This window comes from Salarias fasciatus, chromosome 18 (assembly GCF_902148845.1).
Source record: "Salarias fasciatus chromosome 18, fSalaFa1.1, whole genome shotgun sequence".
Lineage (NCBI taxonomy): Eukaryota > Metazoa > Chordata > Actinopteri > Blenniiformes > Blenniidae > Salarias > Salarias fasciatus.
In genome coordinates, this window is record NC_043762.1 from 14,601,538 (window position 1) to 14,627,264 (window position 25,727).

A 25,727-nucleotide genomic window follows, 5' to 3' on the forward strand; every position below is an offset into this window, starting at 1 on the left:
GAGATCTAAAAATTCACTCAGACAAGTTGAGTCTACGATAAAACATTTATTAAGAACAAGTACGCAGAGCATTATGGTCACCTTAAAATGCAAGCCGTCTGCTATAAATACATTTGAAAAAACCATTATGTTTGTGAAAAAAAAAAATTAAAATAAAGGCAGGCCTGCATACGTACACACAACTGCAATCGGCAAATAATGCCATCAATCTGAGCAAAACAAGGCATCAACCGAGTTGTAAAGGCTCCATCAAATACATTTACCATTATCAGGTCATTAAAGAGAGGCCAAGATTATCTGATTGTCTGGTGAATGACGCCACTCGTGGGTTTGGCCATCCTCTCCTTAGCCTTCTTTTTGACGGGATCCACCTCAAAGCTTTTCCACAGGCGGATTGTCTCATCTCCAGCAACCGTCGCAACGGTGGAGCAGTCTGGGCTCATGGTGAGAGACAGAACTCTGTCCTCATGGCCTAAAACAAAGCATTACAGTTCAGTTAAACTGAATCTTATTTGAACACTATGATCAAAAAACTGCCAAAAAGGAGACAACTTATGTTAAAACAGAGTTAGATATAAAAAGTGTTAATTTTCACTGTTCATAATACAAGTGTCTGTTAGCACTGCTGAAATTTGATTTGGAAAACAGAACAGGGGCAGGAGGGCTTCTTACCACTGAGTTCTGCTACTCTGGTGAGAGACGGGTACTTCCAGATGACCACATTGTTGTGGGCATATCCATGTGCAGAGACCAGCTCCTTGTAGTTTGGTGCAAATGCCAGCGATGAGATCTTTAGAGGGGAAAAAAAGAAAAAAGGTGTGGCAATAAATCCAAGTATATATATCACAAAGAATTACCTTTTGTTTTCTTACATTTCGTGCTCTGCACATCAAACAAGTGTGACTACCTGAGACTGTGTGTCCAGTGAGCTGATGCAGGACCCGCTGTTCACGTTCCAGATGCGGATGTGGCGGTCACTGGTGCCGCCGCCAGAGGCCAGGATGCTCGACTGCCATGGACACCAGGCCAACGCCTAGCAAGACAACGTGACGAAACCACAGCATTACAGCAAAGGTCCTCAGTTGAATAAAAAGTGGGTGGGGTGGGCTTCTGCTTTGGTCACTTGTTTTCAAATTTAAGTTTAAATTTTAAACTTCTACTTTTCATGTTAGCGAAAGTAAGTGTGTCCTACATTTGAGTAAGCATAAATAAGAGGCCAATATTGAGATACATGTAAAGTGGTTAGCTGTGCAAACCATACAGTAGTAGTTCTCAGTATCTGCATGAGCCGACTCACCTTGATGGCTCCCTGATGCTCGCTCCAGCACTGGACCGTCTGGCTTTCGTTGCCGCCGCTGCCCTCTTGAGGACGAGGCCACACGCACAGCAAGTTGTCGTTGCCGCCACTCGCCAGGTATCGCCCGTCGGGGGACCACTTCAGGCCGCACACCTCCTGCGAGTGAGTGCTGAGCGTTGCAATGTGGTGCTCTGCCACCCTCACGTCATGATGGTGGATGTGTCCTGATCTGGAGCCACTGTGGGGGGGGGGGGGGATTTCAACTTTAAAAACCAATTTATTGATTCATGAAAACTCACTTTGCATCAATTTGAAGGGAACACACACACACACAAAAAAAACCATGTTGTACCTTGAAAGTACGTGCTCATTCCAGCTGAGACTGCCAACTCTCGCTGTATGACTCGCCATGCTCCGCAGACGCTTCTGATTGTCGACATCCCACAACTGAGGAAACAAAATGCTCAGATTTGCACAACTGGCGTCTTTACGAGATCAGGATTGGCGCCATTTGCCACACTGACCTGAACTTGGCAGTCACTGGTGCCAACGGCCAGATAGCTTCCCTCTTTCGTCCAGGACAGCGAGCAAATGTAGTCCTCATCGCGCTCCATCTTCATGAGAAAGATGATGTCTCCCTGAGTGGCATCCCACAGGTAAACACTGTTATGAAGGGCCACAGCTAAAAGATTTTGACTGCTCCAGTCCAGAAGGTTCAAATCTGCAGAGAACAAAAAAATAAAAAATAAAAACAAATTTACTGTGAAATCCTTAGATTTAATGCAAATCAATGGTTCATTTTAAAACCTGAACTTACAGAAATCATTTCTAAGATCAGGAGCATCCAAGATCCTGTCTGGTGTTGAAGAAATGTATCTCGTCTTTTTCATGGAGGCGGGAGTTGTACCCTGACTATAAAGGACTTTCAGGTTGTTTTGATACCCTGAAAGACAAGAAGTCAGACAAAACATTCCAAAATACTGTCAACACCCCCCCCTCCCCCACAACATGTATCATGACTGCATGAAGAGAAGCTTGCCTTCAGGTGCATTCAGTGGCTTCCCCCCCAGGTGGAGGATCTTGGCATCTTCAATGTTGTATCCATTCAGTGACACAGACCATGCCTTTTGGATCTCCTGCAAACAGACAGGCAGCAATAAACAGTCAACGTCCATAAAAAGTAACATTCTGAGATTACAAGGGAAGAAAATACACAAAGTAACTGACCGATGTTCCCGTTGCGCTTGTGTCTGTTTGCTCGTTCTTCTTGCTGAGCAAGAAACTTGCAACGTCCATTTGTTTGCCGTTTCTTTGTGGAATGAAGCGGTCACCCCTCACCTTTGACGGGGTCTGCTTTATGTTCTTGCCTGAAATAAGAGATGGAAATTAACATTACCACAGGTACTTCACTAAAAATCAAACAGTCACAGCGCTGCCACTATCGAAGTTACATCAGCAAAGCTTTTAATTCATTGCCTCAGACAACGTGTCATTCAGTGAGCAAACTTACATTCATGAAATAAAAATGGTAAACAAAAATATCAAGCATATTGGGAGTATTATTACCCAAACTGGGAGAAAAAAAAAAGAAAAGAGTGGACAAGTGAATAAGAGTGGAGGTAATCCAAGAATTAGCTTACAATGTACAGATCAACAATGTTGCAATGCAAAAGTCACAATGGCAACAGACTAAAAGAGATTACATTGTGCCAAACAGTTGGCAAATTCTTCAGTCAGATGTTGCGTTGAACCATCTGATAAACTTAAAACTGAAGGTGTTTCACTGAAGAGTTTGCTCTACATAAAACCTAAAGAATCTTAAGTTACCTTGAAAGGAATGGAATATTAACAGCTGACAAGTTTGAGGACTAAACGATCCAATTCCCTGTTTTGGTTGCTCAGTTTGGAGATGCAGTCTTCAGATCTGCCATAAAATGAGAAACTATGTTGCAGTGATAAAACTCACGCCGTGCATAAACGTGAACGCCCATTACCTGGCGTTTTGCTCGGCGTTTTGGAGGAGTTTTGGGACACGTTGGCGGATTTGACGGGGGACAGGCTGCTCAGCGCGGAGCTGCTCGCCTTCCTCTGCCACCTCGCCATGGGAGCATTGGTGATGGGCATGTCCAGCTTCAGGATGCTGTGGATGTCGTTCTCAAAGCCGAACTGTGCCATCTTGACCACCTTTCAACAGAAGACACACCACGGGAAACATTACAAGTATGTAATAAGCGTCACGTTTGTTTTATAATAGGCACTCCAGGCCACGTTTCTGGAGCTAGTCATCATGCTAGCATGATTTAGCAAAAGCTTTTTTTTTTTGCAAAAGCATCAACGAAATAACTCGCAGTAAGTGAGTGAAGGCGAGTTAATAAACTTCAAATCGCTTCCTTACCGTGTCGTGTCAGAAGCTGAGAATGAAGCGCCAGTGAAGTAGCCGTTCTGTAACAAACACGGTGAGCTCGTCTCTTCATCAAAACGTGTGCAGCCGCAGCTGAGCCGTCTGGAATTTTGAATTCTGCGGCGAAGACGACACACGATTTAAATGCCAAGAAGCTCGCCTTGTGATTGGACGACTCGAGGCGCCGCAGCTGGCGCGACTTGTTGCCATGGTAATGTTTACTGGGGCGCGATTGTGATTGGTCAGAGACGCTTCATGACGGAGGAGCGGTTCAAGTCTCGTCATTCTCTACCGCCTCCTACTGGGTGGGTGTTAGAAGGCGTTCGATTTAGTTACGTCCGTTAAAATAGTTTTTCTTTTAAAATATTTTAAGGAGATTTTTTTTTTACAAATACATCATTTTCAAAAAAGTCATGAAGCCACACGAGGATAATTCATTGTGTTCAGCTGTAAGTGGTAAATGAGCCATATGTTGAAAAATAACTGGTTTGCAAAAAACATAAAAGGTACTGACTGATGTGATGTTTGTTTAGGTTTTATTTTCATTTTCCACGGAAATCATTACAAGGCAAATTTATGTGTACATCACCATTCAAACAAGGTAATTCTCAGTGCTTTAAAATAAAATACATTATAACAAAGTGATTAAGAATCTTTACCTTAAGATATTCTTAATTAAACAAAAAGCAATTAAGAAAAGCATTAAAAGGAGAAAAAAGTAAAAGCTTTATTCACATAAGTGTGTGTCGGCAACCTGCAGGTGTTCAGGGAGTCGGCTACACAGGTCAGGGGTGCTTCATATTGTTTGCTTCTGTCTCTGAAACACTCTGTGAACCTCGTCTCCCTTAGGTGTTCGGGTGTTTTATATTCTGCAAGTAAATCTGATTTACATGTGTTTAGGCACAAGATCATTCAAAGTTTTGTCGGCCAGAAGTAACTTTTTACTAGTGGAAGCCTTAGCATACTGTTATAATTGTGATATAATAAATACATTCATTTGTTTGAATACAGGTTTGGGAATAAAAAGATTTGTTACTCATTAAGGGCAAAAAACTACTTGCGTCAAAAAATTGGAACAAGCCTGTTTAGTCGCTCAAACAACACAGTCCATCTGTTACTAAAATGTATCATGTCAATACCATACCTGATTCTATACTGTAAGTTACCAGCTAACTTGAAATAAAATTAAATTAAAAATGAAATTAAAAAAACAACAACCAAAGAAACCCAACACATAGAAAATTAAAAATAATTACATTTTCAGGAATTCATTCATAGACTAGTAACATGGATGAATGCACAATAGAAGGAATGTACAGTACAATGCTTTACTTCACTGTCAGCAGGGCCTTTCAAACAGAAAATGATCAATTGCAGTCAAGCAAAGCAAAGGGACATCCCTTTCCAGTGTTTCACTGTGGTCACACTAACAGTAGCAAAACAAAACACATGTTGAACATACCATTGATTGATCTAAGAAGTATGACAGCAACATTGCGCATTTTGAAATGCACATAACGGACTCAAACATCTACTGCCATTCAAAAATAACGTGAAAGACGCGTGGTACATTTCTTTGTCTGCGTGGATGGATTTATCAAAAACTGAGTACCCCATGGGGATGAATAAAGTATCTATCTAGCATCAATGAAAGCACCAGTATGAGGGGGGATTTTTGCAAGGTAAAGTGCATTATATACAGACTACAATCATAGCTGGTTTATTGCAGTAGGCTCCTAAAGGTAAAAAAATATAAAATTCAAATTTCAGACTTTGACTCATAATGCTTGGTAACTGAAGCCTTTTTTCTCTGGATCCGTTTCAGTCATGTCTTTGGGGTAATGTATGATTGAGCCAGTCACACCTGCAAGAAAATCAAAAAGGTACTCAAAAATTGTACTTATAATCCCAGTGAATCAATGTGAAAGAAACTACATGACTGATCAATGACAATGTTTGAAATTAGAGGACTTCTATAAGGAACACAGTTGTGATTTAACTTAATATTTAACTTTCTATTACTTTTTTCTCAATACTGCTGGCTAATAAGTGTACTGAGAAGAGTGAAAACAGAGCGCTTGTTGTTTCCTTACCTCCAGGGTGCCTCAAGCCTAGACAGAGAGAGAAAGAAAGACAAAACACATGACCATGCTTTATATTTCCCTCATGAGTGTCAGACCCCACACCCAAATCATGTGACTGGACTTACATGTAGGTTAATTCTGCTTTTTCCCCAAAATGAGTTTTAAGTATGAAATTAATGTAAAGGTTTTTTTTTTTTTTTTTTTTTTTTTTTTTTTTTTTTTTTATTTCATTCATTTCAGGCGATTAACACTGCAAAACAAAACAAAAATTCCAATATAATAACATAAACACAGAATGCCTGAAAAAGGGGAGTAGGAGGAAGAAAACTTATTTAATCCTACCCCCAAGCTCAACAATGGAAACACTGTGAGCACATGGTTAATACAAATACAGTAAACAGTAGACAATAACAATTACACAATACCGACAATGGTAATTAACAAAAACCAGCTATTATGACGGACAGAATGGCAGAATGGACAAATAGCAGGAATGATAACGGACTAATAGCAGAATGGACAGATACTGGAATGGACAAATACCAGAATTGAGCAAGGTGAAGGACAGAATACAATTGAAGGTAATGGAACACTAATATAGACGATAAACCAACATGGATAATGGACGACATGTAAGCGACAGTAGGAGAACGTACATTATGGTGAAGAATAACACAATGATCAGTAACTGTAAATGACCAGGTGAATTACAAGATGCTGTACCTATATTTAGACCAGATCTGGTTGATCGTGAATAGAATTATCTTGCTGTGAACATTGCAACACATGATTGCCTGCTTTGTTTATTATTACCCAAAAGGAATGGAGGGGAAAAACAGCTCATTTACTCACCCTGGTTTTTGGAGATGAGAAGGCTTATGATTAATACTCCAGATAACATAAGCAGAGCCAAGATTGGGATCAGAATCTGAATCCAAGGAATTCCTGCTACAGCAAGTGAAACAAAAAAATCATTTTACAATCAGACTGAACGTCAATGCTTACAAAAAAAAGACAAAAAGCATGCAGGCGGATCTAAATGTTTGTCGCCATAACAAACGCCCTCATTCTTATTTTTGGCAATAACCTGAATAACAGTTTCATAGAGCAAACACACTGTCAAATACAGTCAGCTGTCTCCAAAATGCACAGCATGCAGCATAAAGACATCATAAACTTAAAAAGGGCAACTATTGGTGAGAAAATGACCATTTATTACAACTGCGGTGGACCTTTTCTTCAGGATCACCAAGTCTTTACACAATCCAATCATTATCTCAAGAGATAATCACTGGAATCTTTGAATTCCAACAACATCTAGCTCTGAAAAGTAACAATCATAAAGCCATAAATGCAATGTTGCCTGTGAGTTAAAATAATGGTGTCAGAATCAAATTGGACCATATCACAGTTGGTAATCTATTTTTTTCACTTGTACTTTTTCTGAATGTCCCAATGATATGAAGATCTTATTTAGGAGGGTGATTTGGCTGAGGAACTGACCAATACAAAACCTCAAGCTCAAGTGGAGCATCACCAGATAACACAGCAACAGATAATCACACGCACACACACTAAAAATACAAAATGAACACCCTTTAACTCATTAATGAATTTCAGTGTTTCTAGGAATCTCTTTGTAACTCAAGGTCCCTCAATCCCTAAGATCAGCAGTTAATAGGTAACACATGCAGGATAGTGGCAAAGTCTTCTCTCTGAAGCCTAGAAAAACATATACCTGAATCTGACTGCGCCTCAGACAGCTTCAACTCTTTCATCAGCTTGAAGCAAAACTCCGGCAGGAGTTTCCCCTCGCTCCCCGTGCCCTGCGCCTCCTGGTCCCACACCTCTTTGAGGGGCAGTGCTTGTGGGACATGAGCTGTCCACACGCCACTGTGGTCCAGGGTCAGATAGACTTTCCCATCATAAAACACACGGTCGGTCCAGTGCAGCTCAGACCCCTCCAGTATGCACTCTCGCGAGCGGAGAATGGTGTGGTTTCCTGGGGAGACAGACAACTACAGTCTTGGGACTGGGACACATCGAAAAAGATTTGGTTTCATTTCTGTCAGTTTGACACTTTTGCTTGTCATACTCAGTGGTGAAGTGTGGTTGATGCTGATAAGGGCCTGTGGAAGGGCATCGGCCGAGATGGATTTTATGATGCCATTTAACTCTGGGCTTGTGCCTGTGAGGGAGACTCCATTGAGAAGAACCTGATCCACGACCCGAGGAGATCCCACCACTCCCAACTTCTGGATCTGAAGTATGACAGTGTCTAACAGGAGACAGTCCAAAAAAACAACACTGTAGAATTCAAACCGAGCATGAACACTGAAGCATCATTTTACCTGGTGTGTGACAGAAAAAATATCACACTTATAATGTGGTATTGTAGGATGTGATATTTGAACTCTCAACCTCCCAGCTTATTTATTTTTTAAGCAGAGTAACATGTTTGTTGACATAGTGTTCATAAATCGTGTCTTTATGTTTAGGCACATACTGGGAGGATATATTGCATCGTTATCGGCCAGTTCTCTAAAAAGATACAACGTGGGAGATTTAAAAGGAACACAAGTCTACAGATCTGGCATTAATCTCATTGACGTGCACAAACCCGATATAAAGCCACAACTTCATTGCGAATAAATGACTTCCGACGCTGGTTAACAGCTCGTTTTACGTTTTTCGATGCAGAACCTTTCTCGCACTCGGGCGAGGCGTTGCAATTGACAAGAAAAAAAGACGATCGTCTCACCTACTGGAACAGGAACACCCGCTGACAGTTGCAGGCGACATAAAGTCAACAGGAGGAATCCGAGAAGACGCATCTTTCACGCACGCCGCTCAACTTCCGCTCCGAACGCAGCAAGAGTCTTTAATCGTCAAAGGACGCGCGACACTTTGCACAATTATAAATAACCAGGATTGTTTTAATCCCTTTAAAAGTGCACCCAGAGCAGGAAAAGAAAAAAAACGCATCAGCCAAGCCCCTTCTTGACGATCACTCCGCCCCCACTTTCTCCTACGGCTCGTGTGCGTCTCCGTGCGTGTGCGCTTATCTTCGCCTGCTGCAGATGAAGAGTTTTTAAAAACAAGGTTCATAGTTTCAGTTTCGAAATGATTTCGAAGTCATTTTGTGAGCGCAGATGTGACAAAACAAAGGTTTATCCTGCTTTGTTCATGTCATTAGATGTTGGCTCTGTATTTTTCTTCTACCTTTTCACTCGTTATCTTTTAATCCTTTTCAGTACAATTGAAATAAGCGTGACTTTTGGCATATGTGGTTATTATTGGTGTTTTTATATGTTTGCTATTGTGAAGGGTGTTCAGGCTCTCTCTCTCTCTCTCTCTCTCTCTCTCTCTCTCTCTCTCTGGTTTCTCAAACGGAGTGTGAAAATTGGATTTATTTAGATGTCATAATTCACTCACAAGGCAATATCTGATTGAAATAAGAAATCTTTTGAAAAAACATGTTTACAGATTGCCTTTAAAATGTTCTTTTCACTAAATTATTTTTAAAAAATCCTAATTTTATCAAAAAGTGGAATAACTTGTTTGAGAGGATTTGTTGGAAACTAGAATGTAATTTTTGCTATTGTGTTGCAACATGTAGGGATGTGCCTCTAATTATCTGCTCAAAACATAAGAAGCACTCCTTAATAGATTTTTTTTTTTTTTTTTTTTTTTTTTTTTTTAATAATGTCCCGTCCAAGATGACCTTCAGAATATGCAGACCTCGGGACAACATTAAGAATATTACTCTGCTCAAAAAAATTAGAGGAACACTTTGAAAACACATCAGATCTAAACAGGGGGAAAATGATCTTGAATATCTTTCCTGATAATAAGCAGGTGATGTATTAGTGACAAAATGTTGCCACATAATTTGATAGAAATGAAAATGATCACCCTATAGAGGGGGGAAATCAAAGACACCCCAAAAATGAAAGTGAAAAAATGATACAGCAGACTGATCCATTTTGCCAAAATATAATTTCAGCAACTCAAAATGATTCTCCCCACGTGCTTGTACGCATGCCTGACAATGTCAGGGCATGCTGCTAATGAGACGACGGATGGTGTCCTGGGGAATCTCCTCCCAGATCTGGACCAGGGCATCACTGAGCTCCTGGACAGTCTGAAGAGCAACCTGGTGGCGCCAGATGGAACTAAACATAATGTCCCAGAGATGCTCTATTGGGTTTAGGTCAGGTGAACGTGGGGGCCAGTCAATAGTATCAATTTCTTCATCCTCCAGGAACTGCCTGCATACCCTAGCCACATGAGATCGGGCATTGTCGTCCCACTGGACCAGCGTAGGTTCTTACAAAGGGTCCAAGGATTTCATCCCGATACCTAATAGCAGTCAGGGTGCCATCATCTAACCTTGTAGAGGTCTGTGCCTCCTTCGAGGGATATGCCTCCGTAGACCATCACTGACCCACCATCAAACCGGACATGCTGAATGATGTTGCAGGCAGCATAACGTTCTCCACAGCATCTCCAGACCCTTACACGTCTGTTGCATGTGCTCAGGTGGAACCTGCTCTCATTGGTGAAGAGCACAGGGCGCCAGTGGTGTAGTTGCCAATCCCGGTGGTCTATGGCAAATGCAAATCGAGCTCTACGGTGCTGGGCAGTGAGCACAGGGCCCGTTTCTGATTGTTTGGTCAGAAACATTCACACCAGTGGCCTGCTGGAGGTCATTTTGTAGGGCTCTGGCAGTGCTCATCCTGTTCCTCCTTGCACAAAGGAGCAGATACTGATCTTGCTGAGGGTTTAAGGATCTTCTCTGGCGCTGTCCAGCTCTTCTGGAGTAACTACCTGTCTCTTGGAATCTCCTCCATGCTTTTGAGACTGTGCTGGGAGACACAGCAAACCTTGCAACGGCACGTATTGATGTGCCATCCTGGAGGAGTTGGACTACTTGTGCAACCTGTGTAGCGTCCAGGTACCCCACCATGCTATCCATGGAGATGTTGATCCAAGCCGAATGAACGTGATCTTTTTTTTTCAGGGGGCATCAAAAAGCATATTCAAGTGCTAGTTGCTATTGTTTATGATCCTGTGAACTTTTACCGGGACTATAATGTTTACCTTGTTTCACAAGAAGCAGCACACTGTTGTGAAATGTTATCATTTATCTCAAATACATGCAGTCCTCTGTTATGAAAAGTTGATAAAAACAAGCACCTGCTTATCTCTGACTCTGAGTTTACCAATTTGTCATGGATGTAATGTTCCCTCTATTTTATCAAGGCAGATGTTTTATTAAACTTCTATTATCAGCAGCGAGGGACATTTAGGCAAAAGATATTCTGACTAATGGCAGGATCTGTTGATATCTTGTCTTTGACAGTAAATTTTATGTTATAAAATGGGTATTGCAGTGATTATTTCTCTTTAAACTAATTTTAACTCAAAAAATGAAATGGCCACTGACACATCAAGGGGATGTGGTTTACGCAAGCAAAAGAATCACTGTCATCAAAAAAATCTGTTGAATTTCACCTTGCATTATTTTCCTGATGCTGGCAAACAAGAGCGTCTTTCCTGCTGCTTCTCTTGCTCTGGTAAAAAACCCTCAGCTCACCCAGGTGCATGCTGGTCCTATGCCAGCAACCTCCCTAAATCAACTTCAGGTGACCATAGCATTACAAAAACATCTACAAAAGTAAGGCCCACCAGAAAATAAAGGGTCATTTAACCCAAACCAAACAAGCAAAACGGGCAAACAATAAAGCTAAAGAAATAACTAGCAAAATAAACATATGAAATAATACAAACAAATCCAAATTAATTAATAGTCAGAAAATCTATAACAGCTAATAAATAGCTCCACAGGTATAAACCATATTTATTTTGGTATTCCTGTCATTGTGAGGGCTAAGTTTTGTCACTGTGCAGGCCTTTTCTTAAAATGGAAAGTATGCAAGGAAGATGGGAAGTTACAGTATAAACAGTCTGCTGTGAGTGCGGGGGACCTCACCGAGGGAGGGGATTTTTATGGTTCGTCTTACAGTGATATATGAACGAGTTACCTAACTCAAACATCCTCTAAACAAGCTTCTTATCTTGTTGCATTTAAGGTTATAAGTCACAGGCTCCGAACACGGACGGTGGGCAGGGCTCCACCTCGGCAGCAAACAGGACAGAAACAGGAACAGGGACAGGGAACAGGAACTCAAGTCTCTCAGGTGGGATCCAAAAAACACAAGTCTCTCCGGGGGTATACAAAAACACAAGTCTCTCAGCAGGGTTTGCAAAAACTCAAAAGGTTCCTCAACTGAAAAGGCTGGACCTCCTCCCTCCCCAAGGCCATCCGGGAGAGGAGGAGCAGGGACCAGGTCACCAGGAGCTGGAGATCTGGAGGCGAGCTGCAGAGAGAGCTGCAGACGGCATGCTCCGGGACATGCTGCAGAAAACACGGCAGACTTGAAGCTCCTTAATGCTGCAGAGAGTGCTGTAGACGGGACATTCCAGGGCACACTGCAGAGAGGGCTGCAGACAGGAAGCCCTGGAGCCAACTAGGAGCGACAGGACGGGTGGGTCACAGCCACTGTCGGGGGTGAAGGCTCAGGCGGGAGGCACGCTGCCTCGGGGAGGAAAAAACTCACTGCCCGCTGGGTCCAGTGGTGGTCAGTTCGTTCTGTCACGGGTGCGAGGAGGAAGGACCCAAGCGCAGGCAGTCAGGCAGAGTTCAGGTGGTTTATTTGCAGAATCCCAGGGAAACAAACGCAAGGCAAGCTGAACTGAGCTGAGCTGAGCTGAGGTGCAGGCAGGGACACAGAACACACGGACAACCCACAACGAACCGACAAGACACACCAGGAGAGCTAGACTTAAATAGGGGTAGACGCAGGTAAGGCACATTAGGGAGTTAACGAGGCGGGAGAACATGAGAGCAAGTGACTTGACAGGAGAACAAGAGGGCAGACAAACACAAAACAGGACCCCAGCGCCCCCACGAGGTCGCAGGGGTACAGGGCGTGACATTATATGCTTGAGTCTTGGGCCTCTATTTTCGTAGACTGCGCCTGGTCTAAGCGGAGCACAGGGGGATTTTCGGTGCAGAAAATCAACAGGTCAGTCCCACCCACCAATAAATACAATAAAATGTATTTATGTCATGAGTGATGTTGTGTATCTTTGATGTGACTGACACTCTGGAAACCTGCCTGTGAGGTTTCGGTTACCTGTGCACACTGCTCAGTTCAACGGTCAACAAAATCTCAACATTGGCGGTGCACAAATGACTACTGCGCAGCGGCGTTAAATAAATGATAGTAAACCAACAATATATATGCGTTTTCTCTTATGAATAATTTGCAGCAAAAGAGCAGACAAACAGCTTAAAAATGACATAATTTCAGACACACTGGTAGAGGCTAAATAAAAACTTCCAAGGCACAGGACAGGTAGGTTTTGATTTATGTTCATGATAAATAACTCTTAAACAGAGACATGCTAAAGCACAAAGAAACCCAGATATAAACTGGTCACCTCTGTCTGATCACTGAGGTGCACAGCGGAGCTGCGGGGCGTCTGACTGAATTCGCCGCTGGTTCTCATCCAGATCAATATCCTCTGAAATAATTCCTATCAAACACATCACAATGCAGCCAGTCCAGAAAAAAAGATAAACAATTATGAGAGAATGATGGCGGTATCTTTGGTTGAGCCCCCCCACCCCCCACCCCACCCCCTCCCTGCTCAGTAACCTGCTACAATTCTACAATTTCATTTAGCAGACGCTTTTGTCCAAAGCGATGTACAACACAAGCAAGAATACAGTCATGAGAAAGAAACCATTAGTAAGTGCTTCAATTGCTTCAAGTGCGATTGGTCAAGGGAGTGCTATCCGCTCCATGTCCTCCGCTCCGCCCTGCTTCACATTCACCCAATTTGTTTATATTGTACAGTGTGCGGCCATCAGTTCAACTGGGAGTAATTAATTAATTGGGGAAAAAAATCCGACTTAACACCTGAATCACTGAAGTGCAGATTAAGACTGGACTAACATGGCAAACTGGACAGGATTAAAAACACAGACATCCTCCACAATTATTACAAGAGATCATTTAAATTTAAAAAAAAATATGCTGCATGAGACATTTTGTGTAACTTTGATGGCACTGACAAGCTGGAAACCTGCCTGTGAGGTTTTCCCAGACAAGTTATCACCAGACCGTCTGCTCCTCAGCTGGTGCACACCTTCTGCATGAAATTATCACTGTGCCCAGCTGAATCTGTCGACACCTCCCCCTGGTGCGTGGCCACACCCATCTTGGCACATGCGCAGCAGACCAGTCAGCAACCCATGCTGTGCCCGTAGAAAATACAAACACGCGGCCTCCACCGGCTTGCGAACTATACGTTGCGCCGTCAAAACAGGGCCTTTGGAGGTTACTCAAAAAATTTCTAGATCTGCTTCATGAAGTTCTCAGTGGCTTCACTGTGTCACTTCAGAAAATGAAACAGAAACTGTTCTGAAACAAAGTTTAAAAGACATCTTAGCTCTCAGTCACCCAGTGACCAAAACGACTGGGTACATTCCCTATGTTCTTTCAGTTTTGTTGCATTTGAAAATGTAGTGTTAGAAGTTGTTTTCAGGCTTTTTTTAATCTCAATAAAAAAGTAACAGTAACAATAAGTCAAAGAATGCATTCATAGTGATAAAGTGCATGGCAGTTTAAAAAAAAGAGGTCAAAATGATTTTAGAAAAAAAAAGAGTAAATACATGCAAATGTAACCTCTGGCTTGTGACCATAATGATTCGATTTTGAGTGTCAATAATAAGCAAAACCCTTTGCATCATGAAACTTTTCCATGTTTTCATTGATTCAGGTTGAGGTTCATCGATTCATTCATTCATTGGTTCAGGTTCATTGATTGACTGAGGTGTTTAATGGGCCTGCCTGCTGAAAGGTCAAAATAAGTTTCCTTTTTTTTTCCTTTTTTTTTTCCTTTTGATTTGCAAAACAGTTTTCAAGAGTGAAAAATATGGTGGTTAGACCAAAAAATAAAAGAATAAAATTGAACAAAAAATATCAACAGTAGACATCAACTCAATACACTGAGACCAATACAGTCACACAAAGAACACATTGTAACAGTTACACTGTATATGATATTTATTATATACTGTGAAAATTTGTTAACTTTATTTGTACATGCATGTAGGCAATCCATATTTTTGTTTAATGCATTATGTTCAATATCTTCTCATAAATTACTCTTCAGTGTAACAAAAAAGTCCACTAGCATCAAAATATAACATTATAAAGCTCCAATATAGTTGTTGATCTCATCCAGCATCTGAAAAGATGCTTAAAACCATTTATGCATTCTCTGATTGGTCTCTAGCACAGCTTTCTCCCTCTAGTCATTACATTTGACTTCATGTAGAGTACTAATATGACCTCACCAAGCACAAACAACCCGGTGTATTCAACATGCGTGCATTTCACTTGTTTCGGCCCATAAATAAGTTATATGTTAGATGTTAGATATGTTAAAATATTATGGTATAACAGGGTTTGGTTTCAGGAGAATATTGTATATATTATATATTACACTCTCTGATTCATCTTTTTCCTTTTTTATCTGTTCTTCGTGCTTTATCAAACTTAGAGACACAAAAGACTGGACCCATCCTTTTTTCAGCAGTAAAAAATAATTCAGTACATTTTAAGGTTTACATTTCAGGAAAGGCCGAACAATTACACAATCAAACTATCCTGCAGTATTTTATTTTCTCTATAGCCCTCAGATGACAATGGTGACTTACTTCTCCTACTGCTGCTGATATTGATCGTGATTTGCAGGATTGTGAACATCTTGTACAGAGCGTGCTTTCCAGCAGCGTGAGCGTCCAGCAGCGCCCCCTGCTGGCCGCTGCCTTCAGCCTGCTCCCCTGCTGATTGGCTGCGCGGTTGTCAGGAGTGTTTTAAGGAAAACATGGCTTCTCTGTCTGTTGGAGAGCTTCAGGAAATGGAAGGTTAGTGGGCAAATTCAAGGGACTGCACCCGGAAAATAGATGCATTGGTGTGGTAACATTGCAGCACATGTTTATAAGCTTTACCTTTTAGCGCGAGGTTTCGGGGCGACTCGTTTTTCGTGACTCCAGTCAGACCCTCATCCTTCCTGTGCTAGCTCAGAGGCTAACAACAAGACGATAGCTTGTCGTGATTCATGTATCGTAAACACTCATAGTAACTATAATCGATATTTATTGCGAATTCCTCCATTTATTTTATTAACCCAACATGTGTTTTTATGCGCCGGTGCTTGTTCCCCCCCTGTAGGATGTCTCTATTTCAGGTCGTAAACATGTTAACTGGTAGCTAGCGTGGTTAGCAGCGTGTAGCCTGTGTGTTTCATGTTAACCTCTGCTGGACAGCCGCCGTGTTGGACAGATAAACATCTGGGATCCTATCCTCAGCGATAAACACGGACAGATTGAAGTCTGTGCTAGATATAGTCTCGGTTCTTTCCGTAAAGTCGCTGCTTTTGTGCATGTTGCCGAGCGCCAAAATGTGCATTATCACGATGAGCTGGAGGAGCAAACACGGCCGCCTGGATGCTCATGCGGGGTGGTTATAGAGTAACAGGGGTTGTCGTCTTTCGCGCTAAGCGTTTTTATTACTCTATTCATTGTAGATGTGATAACCGTAAGTGCAGTGTTTTTTTAATTTCGATTTCCAATCATGTTAACTACTCACGACACCCAGTAATCACGATTACTAATAACAGAAAAATATGAAACAAAATTTAGAACTTCAAACGTCTTTACATAGTAGATGAACTTTTACTGTATTTGTGAATTAAAAAAAAGATTCTTGCTTCCAAACTGCTAACACACTGATTAAGCAGAAAGCCCTGCCAAGGCTGCATCATTGGCATTGATGGTGCATTTTGTGTCTCTGGTAGGCACAATGCAGGCTGATTATGCTCGTAGAATACAGACACTTTGCCGAATGCAGAACTGTGACAATGCACAAAGAGGTTGGATGGTTCCTCAGTATGTAGCTCCAGCACTTTGTCTGGTGTCTGCATCATATGAGAAGTGCATCATCTGAGTGTATGACCCACATGTGAATGGATGGAAACACTCAAATAGTTGTGTTTTGTTCATTTTCTTTCTGGTTGCAGTGGACCGAAGGGGTGAGTCTGAGGAGTCAGGTGATGATGAGACGAGGAGGAAGAGCATCAACGGGGATGTGGACCCCAATCAGCCTACTGCTTCAAGTAAATCCTCATTGTTTTCGATACATTCATTCATTTCATTCATTCATTTTTCCAAGCCGCTTGTCTTTTTCGGGGTCGCGGGGGTCTAGAGCTAATCCCAGCTTCTTATGGGCGAGGGCAGGTTACACGCTGGACAGTTGTCCAGTCTGTCCAACATAGAGACAGACAACCATGCACTCGCACATTCACACCTAGGGGCAATTTAGTGTCGCCAATTAACCTGACATGCTTGTATTTGGACCGTATGTCATGTTTTTCAATATATTCTCATAGATATTGAAGCATTTAATAATTTTTTTTTAAAGGTCAGCAAAATGACTTCACGTAAATTCCACATTTGCTCATCTATCTACATGACATTACAATATCGCATTTCTGAACTGTTAGCTATCATGTGAGGGTGTTAGTAACTTCATTTCCTTCATTCTTCTAAAGGTAAAGAAGAGTCTCCAGTTGACATGGACACCATAACCTTGGACCCAGAGGAAGAGGTGAGAGGAGGTGTTTTGTAAAATGTTTCTAATCTTTCATTTTTAAAAAACTTTTTTTTATCGTAAATGGGCATCACTGTGTAGCACTTTTTGTCTTGCATTTACATCTATAGTCACATTGATATAGATAAATGTCTTTTTTCCAATAATAATTTGATAAGCGAATGAATATGATGAGCTTTTTAATGTTTAAAAAAAAAAAAAAAAAAAAAAGAGGAAACTTTTGAGTTTAATGCTCAGATTTTGGCCTTGAGTATGGGTGAGCTCAAGTTTGAATCCCCGTTCCATTAGGAGGAAGATCCGGCGAAAATCTGAGGTGCAATTTGTGAGTTGTGACAACTCAAGAGTTAACCCCAAAAAAAAACCTCAAGAAGCAGCCAAATACATGTTTATGAATTGCTCTTTATGAAGTATAGTAGTTTGTCGAAAGACGGAGGTGAGTGGATGCTTTTGGCAATCCAGAGTTATTCGATATGCTTTTAGGAAGTGGAGACATGTTTCGTTGCCTATATTAAAATATGCGATTTATAAGCAAAGTCTCAGCTTGTTGTTTAGGGCCGTGTGTAACAACACAAACCCCAGTCTCCAGTATTTGTTCCCATCCAGACTGCGTGGCATCTTCAATGTTTCATGTTGTTTTCCAGGATGTTGATCTTGTTCATTGTCGTATTGGAAAAATCGAAGGACTTGAAGTGCTACAGAAGGCTAAAGTAAGTAACCCCTGCTGTTTGTGTGCAATTGTACATGTCTAATTTCACTTCATTGTTTTTTTTTTTGTGTGTTCCTCGGTATACAGACGCTCTCCTTACGGCAGAACCTCATCAAGAAAATAGAAAACCTCGACAGTTTGAGCTCACTGCGAGAACTGGACCTCTATGACAATCAGATCCGGAGACTGGAGAACCTGCACAACCTCACAGAGTTGGAGTGAGTCTCAAAAACCGTCAACTCCTCAAGCGTGGAACTTACATACTTGTACTATTCACGTAGCGGATGTGGCAGAGCAGAGAGGGAGGGAGTACAGTCTGACATGACGGTGTTTGTTTTATCGTCCCACAGACAGCTCGACGTCTCCTTCAACATTTTGAGAAAGGTGGAGGGTTTGGAGCAGCTCACTCAGCTCAAGAAACTATTTCTCCTTCATAACAAAATCAGCAACATTTGCAACCTGGATCACCTGTCCATTCTGGAGATGCTGGAGCTGGGCTCCAATCGCATCCGGGTGAGATACACATGCCGGAAACGCATTTCAAAAAGCAGAAAACTGTCCTCGGCTTCAGTTCCTTGCATCTGAAGTTGGTTGAATTGTTTTAAAAGATGATTGGATAGCCGAAAAGCAGTTGAAGGCAGACTTTAATTCACAGTTTTCCTTCTTTTTGTTGTGGTTTCAGGTCATCGAGAACCTCGATTCGCTCACATCTTTGCAAAGTTTGTTTCTCGGCACCAATAAAATAACAAAGCTTCAGAACTTGGATGGCTTGCACAACTTGACAGTTTTAAGCATTCAGGTATGCCCGCATGAACTCCTCACTCATGGAACTTTTACAGAGACAAATTTGGCAGTTACTTGTGCGTGATCATGCAGTTGTTAATCATTCTGTTGTGTGTTTGTTCGCAGAGTAATCGCATCACTAAAATTGACGGGTTACAGAACCTCGTCAACCTGCGAGAGCTCTACCTGAGCCACAACGGCATTGAAGTCATCGAGGGCTTGGAAAATAATGTGAGTTATAGAAATGTAACGACACGCGTGTTATAGGGATTGGATAACAAACCGTTGGGATATATTGGTTTTGAAACTCCCATCTTCTGCAGATCCTTTATGAGAGACTTGACGAGACAGAATAAGCATTTTAAATTCCAAATGAACTAGGCACTTGTCCTACATGAAAGTCATGTTATTGTCTCCAAAGATTGTTCCCAACATGTACTTTGTTTCATGATAATGCATCAAAGTGTGGCTGATGTTGGACTGAAGGAATTTTTCTTCAAAGTGTTTTTCTGACATCAGAGAGGCCTGCAAATGTCTTCATTACAACATTCGATTCTAATAATGTGATATTTTTGATAAAATCCACATACTTTCAAACTTTATTCATTCCTCATTGTCCTTATTACTGGTAAAACCTTCACGGAATTAAGGCTGGCAATCAAGTCTTCATCAGATTTGAATCAAACCATGGGTTAGGTAAAATTATACACCCCTAAATAATTAACTGTGATGATTGTGTTCTGGACAATAAAAATGTTTTTCTCTCCACAGAAAAAACTGACTACCCTGGACATAGCAGCCAATCGAATAAAGAAAATTGAAAACATCAGCCATCTGACAGACCTGGAGGAATTCTGGGTACGAGTAGTTTGAAGTTAAACCAGACTGGTATTGAGTTTTTTTTCCTCAGAGTATTCTGAGTTTCTCCCACAATTTAAAGCCGTGCTTGTTAAATTAGAGATCCTGAAAATGAATGTCTGCCTCTGTGTGCCTTCCCTGTGATGGGCTGCTGAATTCCCCTGTGTCTACTGGATATAAGCTTTTTGAAAACTCTTCGGTTATCTAAAGCTGATACAGCTGATGGATGAATGTCGATTCATTTTATTTATTTATTTATTTTTTTCCTGTGAATTGAAGACTCAGTTCTGTGAGGCACTACGGTATATTACTTTCACCGTTCCTGAGGTGACAAGATCTGATTCTGTGGTAACAGACATCAGACACAGGCTCTTCTCCACACCTGAATCGAAAAAAAAAAAAGAAGCTAACTGGTGGCCACAAAGAACGGCAAGGCTATAAATAGAAATGAAAGAGCTTCCAGCAGTAATGAATTCAAGAGAGAGTGCGGTTAAAGCTACTCGTCTATTGAGAAGAAAAAGCAGAGGAGTTGCAGAAAGGTGTACCTAGAAGTGTGAAGGTGTGAAGCTCTTTAGTGCTTTGAGTGTGATCCATATTTTTAGGCGATGCTCTATTTGCACGACGGTATTCATTGTGTTCTTATTGGTTGCTTTATTTCCCCCCTCTCTGAATCAATCTGTCCTCAGATGAATGATAACCAGATAGAGAACTGGTCAGATCTGGATGAGCTGAAGAACGCCAAGTCTCTGGAGACGGTTTACCTGGAGAGAAACCCGCTACAGAAGGATCCTCAGTACCGGCGGAAGATCATGCTGGCGCTGCCCAGCGTTCGCCAGATCGACGCCACCTTCATTCGCTTCTAAAGCGGCTGTGTGCGATTGACCCCTCACCCTCCCTCCCAGCCTGCCTGCCCCGCACACGGCCCCACCGAGTCGCGCATTTAACACACATGTACGCGTGTGTGCACTCATCTGAAGTTTGATCGATGCTATTGTGTGGATGCTTTTAATTTATTAAGGTGGAACTGTGAAAATGGAAAAAACTGCCCTTCACTCGTCACTAATTTCCTCATTTATCCTCTGCTCTTTTCCTTTTTTTTTTTTTTTTTGGGTGGTTATTTTGCATGTGGGACACAAGTGTGCAGGTGTGATTGACCATGCAGTGCACATCAGGAAAATAACAGCTCATGTCTTATTTATCACGTTGTTGAAGTTGGACTGTATTTCTAGTGGAAAGGGTGAGTTTACTGCTATACAGCAGTATGATGCTGTCCTCAAATGTTACTCAAGAGGCAAAAGAGCAATGAAGGGAAAATCCAGGCAATTAACTATTTCACTTTCCAGAATGGTACTTAAGTTTTTACTTGCCTTTAGCAGTATTAAACGTGAAATGTGGCCTATTTCGGCAGCAATTAATTGAAAAAAAATATACTGTCTTTTTAGAGAAAACATATCTTTCACAACTTAATGGACACATTGAAAACTGGTATCCTGACAAATTATATCAAGGTTTGATTCTAGGAGCCTTGTTTAGTCTTCATCTCAACTTTTTATTTGAGCTCAGAAATCCATTTGCTGGTTTAACAAGTCTGACCTCTGCAAGTGAAACACAACTTCTGAGAATGTAAAATCATATAGAGTTCATGAAGATTGTTTAGTATGGCGGGGTATTAGGGCTACCTTTGGAAAGGGTACTGCTGTTTTTGTTGAGATTAGATATCAAACGAGATAAAAAATAAACTTTAGTGGTCAAGAATAATGTTAGCTTTTTTTAATATGTGGTAATAAAAAAATAAACAATCTGACCTCAATAAATGTAGCCCTAATGCTCTGTTATATCTGTACATATGTAATCAATGATACTGCTGTTTTAAACCTTTGCTCCAGTTCTGAATACGGCCTTCCTCTTAACTTTTCAACACTGATGATCTTATTCTTAAGGTTTATTAAGCTCATGACATTTAAATGTTTTTCAATTAAATTTGCTTTGTATTGCCCGGAATGATGTCCTCAAAGTGTTAAAAGAGATCATATAAACTGCTCCGGACGGCAGTTCTTGGCCATGAGATGAGTCTAGAGCAGGGATCTCTGCTCCTGGAGAGCCTCTCATTGCTGGACTCTGTTTGGTGGTGCAAATCAGATGTGTTGAAGCAGAGAGAGAGGTAAAATATGTGGAATTAGGGCTTCCCAGGTCCAGGATTTGGGGACCATTTGCTTGGAAAAGAACTTGTGTGTAATTATCATTCCTCCCGAACAGGTTCAATTCAAACTAACACGTCTCTCTCAAATCAAACAGTGACTTATTTTTGCATATTTCTCCACAATTGATTTGCTCCTTTTCACAATAGGAAAGCGGTTGATCTTTTCTGACCAAATAAAAAGCCAACGTGAATACAGTATATAAGCCTCACATTAATGCGTTTTAGCTGGATTGGATGAATAGTATTGAACGAAGTCCTCTCTGTGTAAATACAGGATGCAGATCAGTCTTGTCCGACTGTTTGGATTTCAAGAACACTACGAATGCTGGTTTCATTAGAGTTTTCTTTTTCAAACGTTTAAGAAGAAACATCACATCCCCTACACTTCAGCCATGACCAACACATTTATGATCCCATATCAGACTATCAAACGACATTTTGCTTCACTGATATGAATGTAACATTACTACACACTCAGAATAACTGCAGTGGGATTGAAAATGTCCCTTTGTGTATTTGTAAATATTGGTTGGAAAACTCATGATGTAGAAAGTTCAGTGCCATCATCACCATCCCTTTGTAAAGTGACACACTACTCTTTTGTTTATGCCGGGCAGCACAACAGATTCTTGTGAGATACCGTGATTGAGAGAAAATGACCTCGATCGGTCAGCAGAGGAGCGTTTACTCCGAAGTAAATGAGCTCCTTGTTGTCGGAACTGATTCTTCAGGTTTTTGATGTGGTTGGTGAAGATTTCAAACTGAATGTATTATGCAAATAATAAAATTACACGACTTAAAAAAACGTGTTTGCAGTCTTAATATCTAAGTTGTATATTTCTTGAAAGAGTCAATCATCTTTTGGCACTTGATAGATCAACCAATGTGACAAGGTTCAAAGGAAATCCCTGTAATATGAATGCAATTTTTTTCCCACAAAGATTTAGTATTAATTAGGGACCGAGCCCGGAGGGCATGGTGGCCGCAGGCCACCATGCCCGGAGGGCAAGGTCTCTATTGTTTTTCGTTCGTTTATTATTATTATACGTCCCTCCGCTTTGAACCCAAATTTGACCCCCTAAACATGCACGAAAACTCACCAAATTTGGCACGCACATCATGACCGGCGAAAAATTTTATAAAATGGAAAAATTGACCCCATCTGCTCTCTAGCGCCACCTAGATCCCAAAAAACGTCTAAAACAGTCGCTACGGCCCGCAGGAATGTCGTAGAGAGATCAAACCAACACTCACGCGCTCGTCTCATCAAGATCTACATTTCACGCGCTCACACCCCTGACCTAAATCCAACAGGAAGTCCGCTATTTCCCTTTCAAAGTAAAATTTTGATCAAAATCACTCCTCACGAAAAAATTATCTCCTCCGAGACCGTTTGTCGTGCAGACATAAGAGTCACGCGACGTGAAAGAGGACAAATTTCTCTACAAAAGTTGTGAACAACTTTGTCAAAAGTCTAACGGTGTGGATTTTATTACAGTTCAAAGTTGGAAGTCTGAAATCCTGCCTCGCTCTGGCCCTCATCCGTTATAATGGGGAAAAAAGGAAAAAAGTCGCCTTTTTTCAGCACCTCGAACAAGTGGCGACTGCGGCTAAACCGTGACTCCTATCAACAAACCGAGCACACACAAAGTTCCAGCAGGTTCTCCCGAACAAGATGATGTAACATAAGTGGGGAAAATATCATGTTATATGTATGTTTTCACAGGTAAGAAAAGGTGTGCGCTCTGCATTTTTTTTGTTCTCAGTTATAATGGAGCCGGATGGGGAAAAATCTAGCGCTTCTCACAAACTGAGGCCTCTGCGGTCCAAACTAAACGTCTGACTGCTCTGAAAGCCTCACCAACTGAAAGAAAACAAATTTTCCTATCAAACGTGATATTTTTTGTTCAGTTTTGCCAAACAGCAAAGGAACAAGGACCAGTTGTTTCCCCAAAAAACACTTTTATTTTCTCCTCTCTCCACTCGAACTGAAATGACCATATATGGGCATACATTGCAGTTACACAGCTGACAGCAGCTGTCAATCAAACTCTGCCACTGATTGCCTTCATTCAGTGACTGTCAAAAGCAGCTGGGAGAAGCTAACAACTCCATGTTAGTGGATGACTGATGCCACCAGCTCCACGTTAATGGATGGAACATGCTAACAACTCAATGTTAGTGGATGGGAGACGCTAACTACTCCATGTTAGTGGATGGGAGATGATAACTACTCCATGTTAGTTGATGGGAGATGCTAACAGCTTGATGTTAGTGGATGGGAGATGCTAACTACTCCATGTTAGTGGATGGGAGATGCTAACAACTCCATGTAAGTGGATGGCAGACGCTAACTACTCAATGTTAGTGGATGGGACATGCTAACTACTCCATGTTAGTGGATGGGACATGCTAACTACTCCATGTTAGTGGATGGGAGATGCTAACAACTCATTGTTAGTGGATGGGAGATGCTAACTACTCCATGTTAGCGGATGGAAGATGCTAACAATTCCATGTTAGTGGATGGGAGATGCTAACTACTCAATGTTAGTGGATGGGAGATGCTAACTACTCCATGTTAGCGGTTGGAAGATGCTAACAATTCCATGTTAGTGGATGGGAGATGCTAACTACTCCATGTTAGTGGATGGGAGCAGCTGACAACTCCATGTTAGTGGATGACTGATGCCACCAGCTCCATGTTAATGGATGGAACATGCTAACCACTCAATGTTAGTGGATGGGAGATGCTAACTACTCAATGTTAGTGGATGGGAGATGCTAACTACTCCATGTTAGCGGATGGAAGATGCTAACAATTCCATGTTAGTGGATGGGAGATGCTAACAACTCCATGTTAGTGGATGGGAGATGCTAACAACTCCATGTTAGTGGATTACAGATGCTAACAGCTACATGTTAGTGAATGGGACATGCTAAAAACTCCATGTTAGTGGATGACAGATGCTAACAGCTCCATGTTAGTGGACTGGGCATGCTAACAACTCCATTTTAGTGGATGACAGATGCTAACAACTCCCATGTTAGTGTATGGACGTCTCAGTCGTGGGCTGGCGCGGAGGCTCGGTCCCGACCAATGCCGCTTGCGGCTTTAATTATTAAATATTTTTCAGTAATACTATATTGTTGAGAGATTTTCAGCTGTGATTGATAAAATATTTACAGCTCATTTTTCAAATACTTGATAATATGTTTCAAGAATTGAACAAAAGGATGGATAAAGACATATGGAAGTTTGGATTTACAAGCAGTTTTTGTTAGTAATTACATCAGACTGTAGTAAAAACCTCAGTAATAAATCTAAGTATTTCCAAAGTAGTAAAAAACAAATCAATCATAAGTAAAAGATGAGAAGAAGAAAAATTGAAAGAAAGAAAAAAATCCATCCTACCTTGGTGTGTTTGAAAAAACCAAAGGCTTAATTCATCCGCTGTAGAAATTTATTTTGAATGTGAAAGTATTATTAAAAATTGACTATGTAGAGATTGTAGTATTTTTTTCTATTTATTTATTTAACCTTTATTTAACCAGGCAGGTCCCATTGAGATTAAAAACCTCTTTTTCAAGGGAGTCCTTTTCTGTTTTTATGAAAATATAGACATTTTATAGAAAACGGTGACAATT

At 41.2% G+C, this 25,727-nt stretch overlaps 3 protein-coding genes across 4 annotated transcripts; 1 reads left to right on the top strand and 2 right to left on the bottom strand.

The window, feature by feature from the left end:
* Window positions 1-68: 68 nt before the first annotated feature.
* On the bottom strand, window positions 69-3,811 carry cdc20 (cell division cycle 20 homolog). Its single transcript, XM_030115243.1, has 11 exons — window positions 3,693-3,811; window positions 3,292-3,481; window positions 2,525-2,664; window positions 2,337-2,433; window positions 2,115-2,240; window positions 1,822-2,018; window positions 1,650-1,744; window positions 1,298-1,535; window positions 908-1,033; window positions 673-790; window positions 69-472 (listed from the first exon to the last, which is right to left on the bottom strand). Exons 2-11 carry the CDS (start codon window positions 3,470-3,472, stop codon window positions 294-296), a joined length of 1,497 nt encoding a protein of 498 aa, XP_029971103.1. The 5' UTR covers window positions 3,473-3,481; window positions 3,693-3,811; the 3' UTR covers window positions 69-293.
* Window positions 3,812-4,217: 406 nt separating this feature from the next.
* On the bottom strand, window positions 4,218-8,796 carry LOC115406088 (uncharacterized). Of its 2 annotated transcripts, none has more exons than XM_030115983.1 (6): window positions 8,544-8,796; window positions 7,878-8,060; window positions 7,521-7,784; window positions 6,635-6,727; window positions 5,792-5,809; window positions 4,218-5,562 (listed from the first exon to the last, which is right to left on the bottom strand). In XM_030115983.1, the coding sequence occupies exons 1-6, from the start codon at window positions 8,614-8,616 to the stop codon at window positions 5,477-5,479; spliced, it is 717 nt and encodes a 238-aa protein (XP_029971843.1). In that variant the 5' UTR covers window positions 8,617-8,796; the 3' UTR covers window positions 4,218-5,476. The 2 variants fall into 2 exon arrangements, with proteins under 2 accessions (XP_029971843.1, XP_029971842.1); XM_030115982.1 differs by having other exon boundaries at window positions 6,635-6,730; window positions 8,544-8,793.
* A 6,878-nt stretch (window positions 8,797-15,674) lies between these two features.
* On the top strand, window positions 15,675-22,883 carry ppp1r7 (protein phosphatase 1, regulatory (inhibitor) subunit 7). Its single transcript, XM_030115687.1, has 10 exons — window positions 15,675-15,788; window positions 16,943-17,038; window positions 17,474-17,529; window positions 18,174-18,239; window positions 18,326-18,456; window positions 18,589-18,751; window positions 18,921-19,037; window positions 19,148-19,252; window positions 19,793-19,879; window positions 20,566-22,883. The coding sequence occupies exons 1-10, from the start codon at window positions 15,749-15,751 to the stop codon at window positions 20,740-20,742; spliced, it is 1,038 nt and encodes a 345-aa protein (XP_029971547.1). The 5' UTR covers window positions 15,675-15,748; the 3' UTR covers window positions 20,743-22,883.
* The last annotated feature ends 2,844 nt before the right edge of the window (window positions 22,884-25,727 follow it).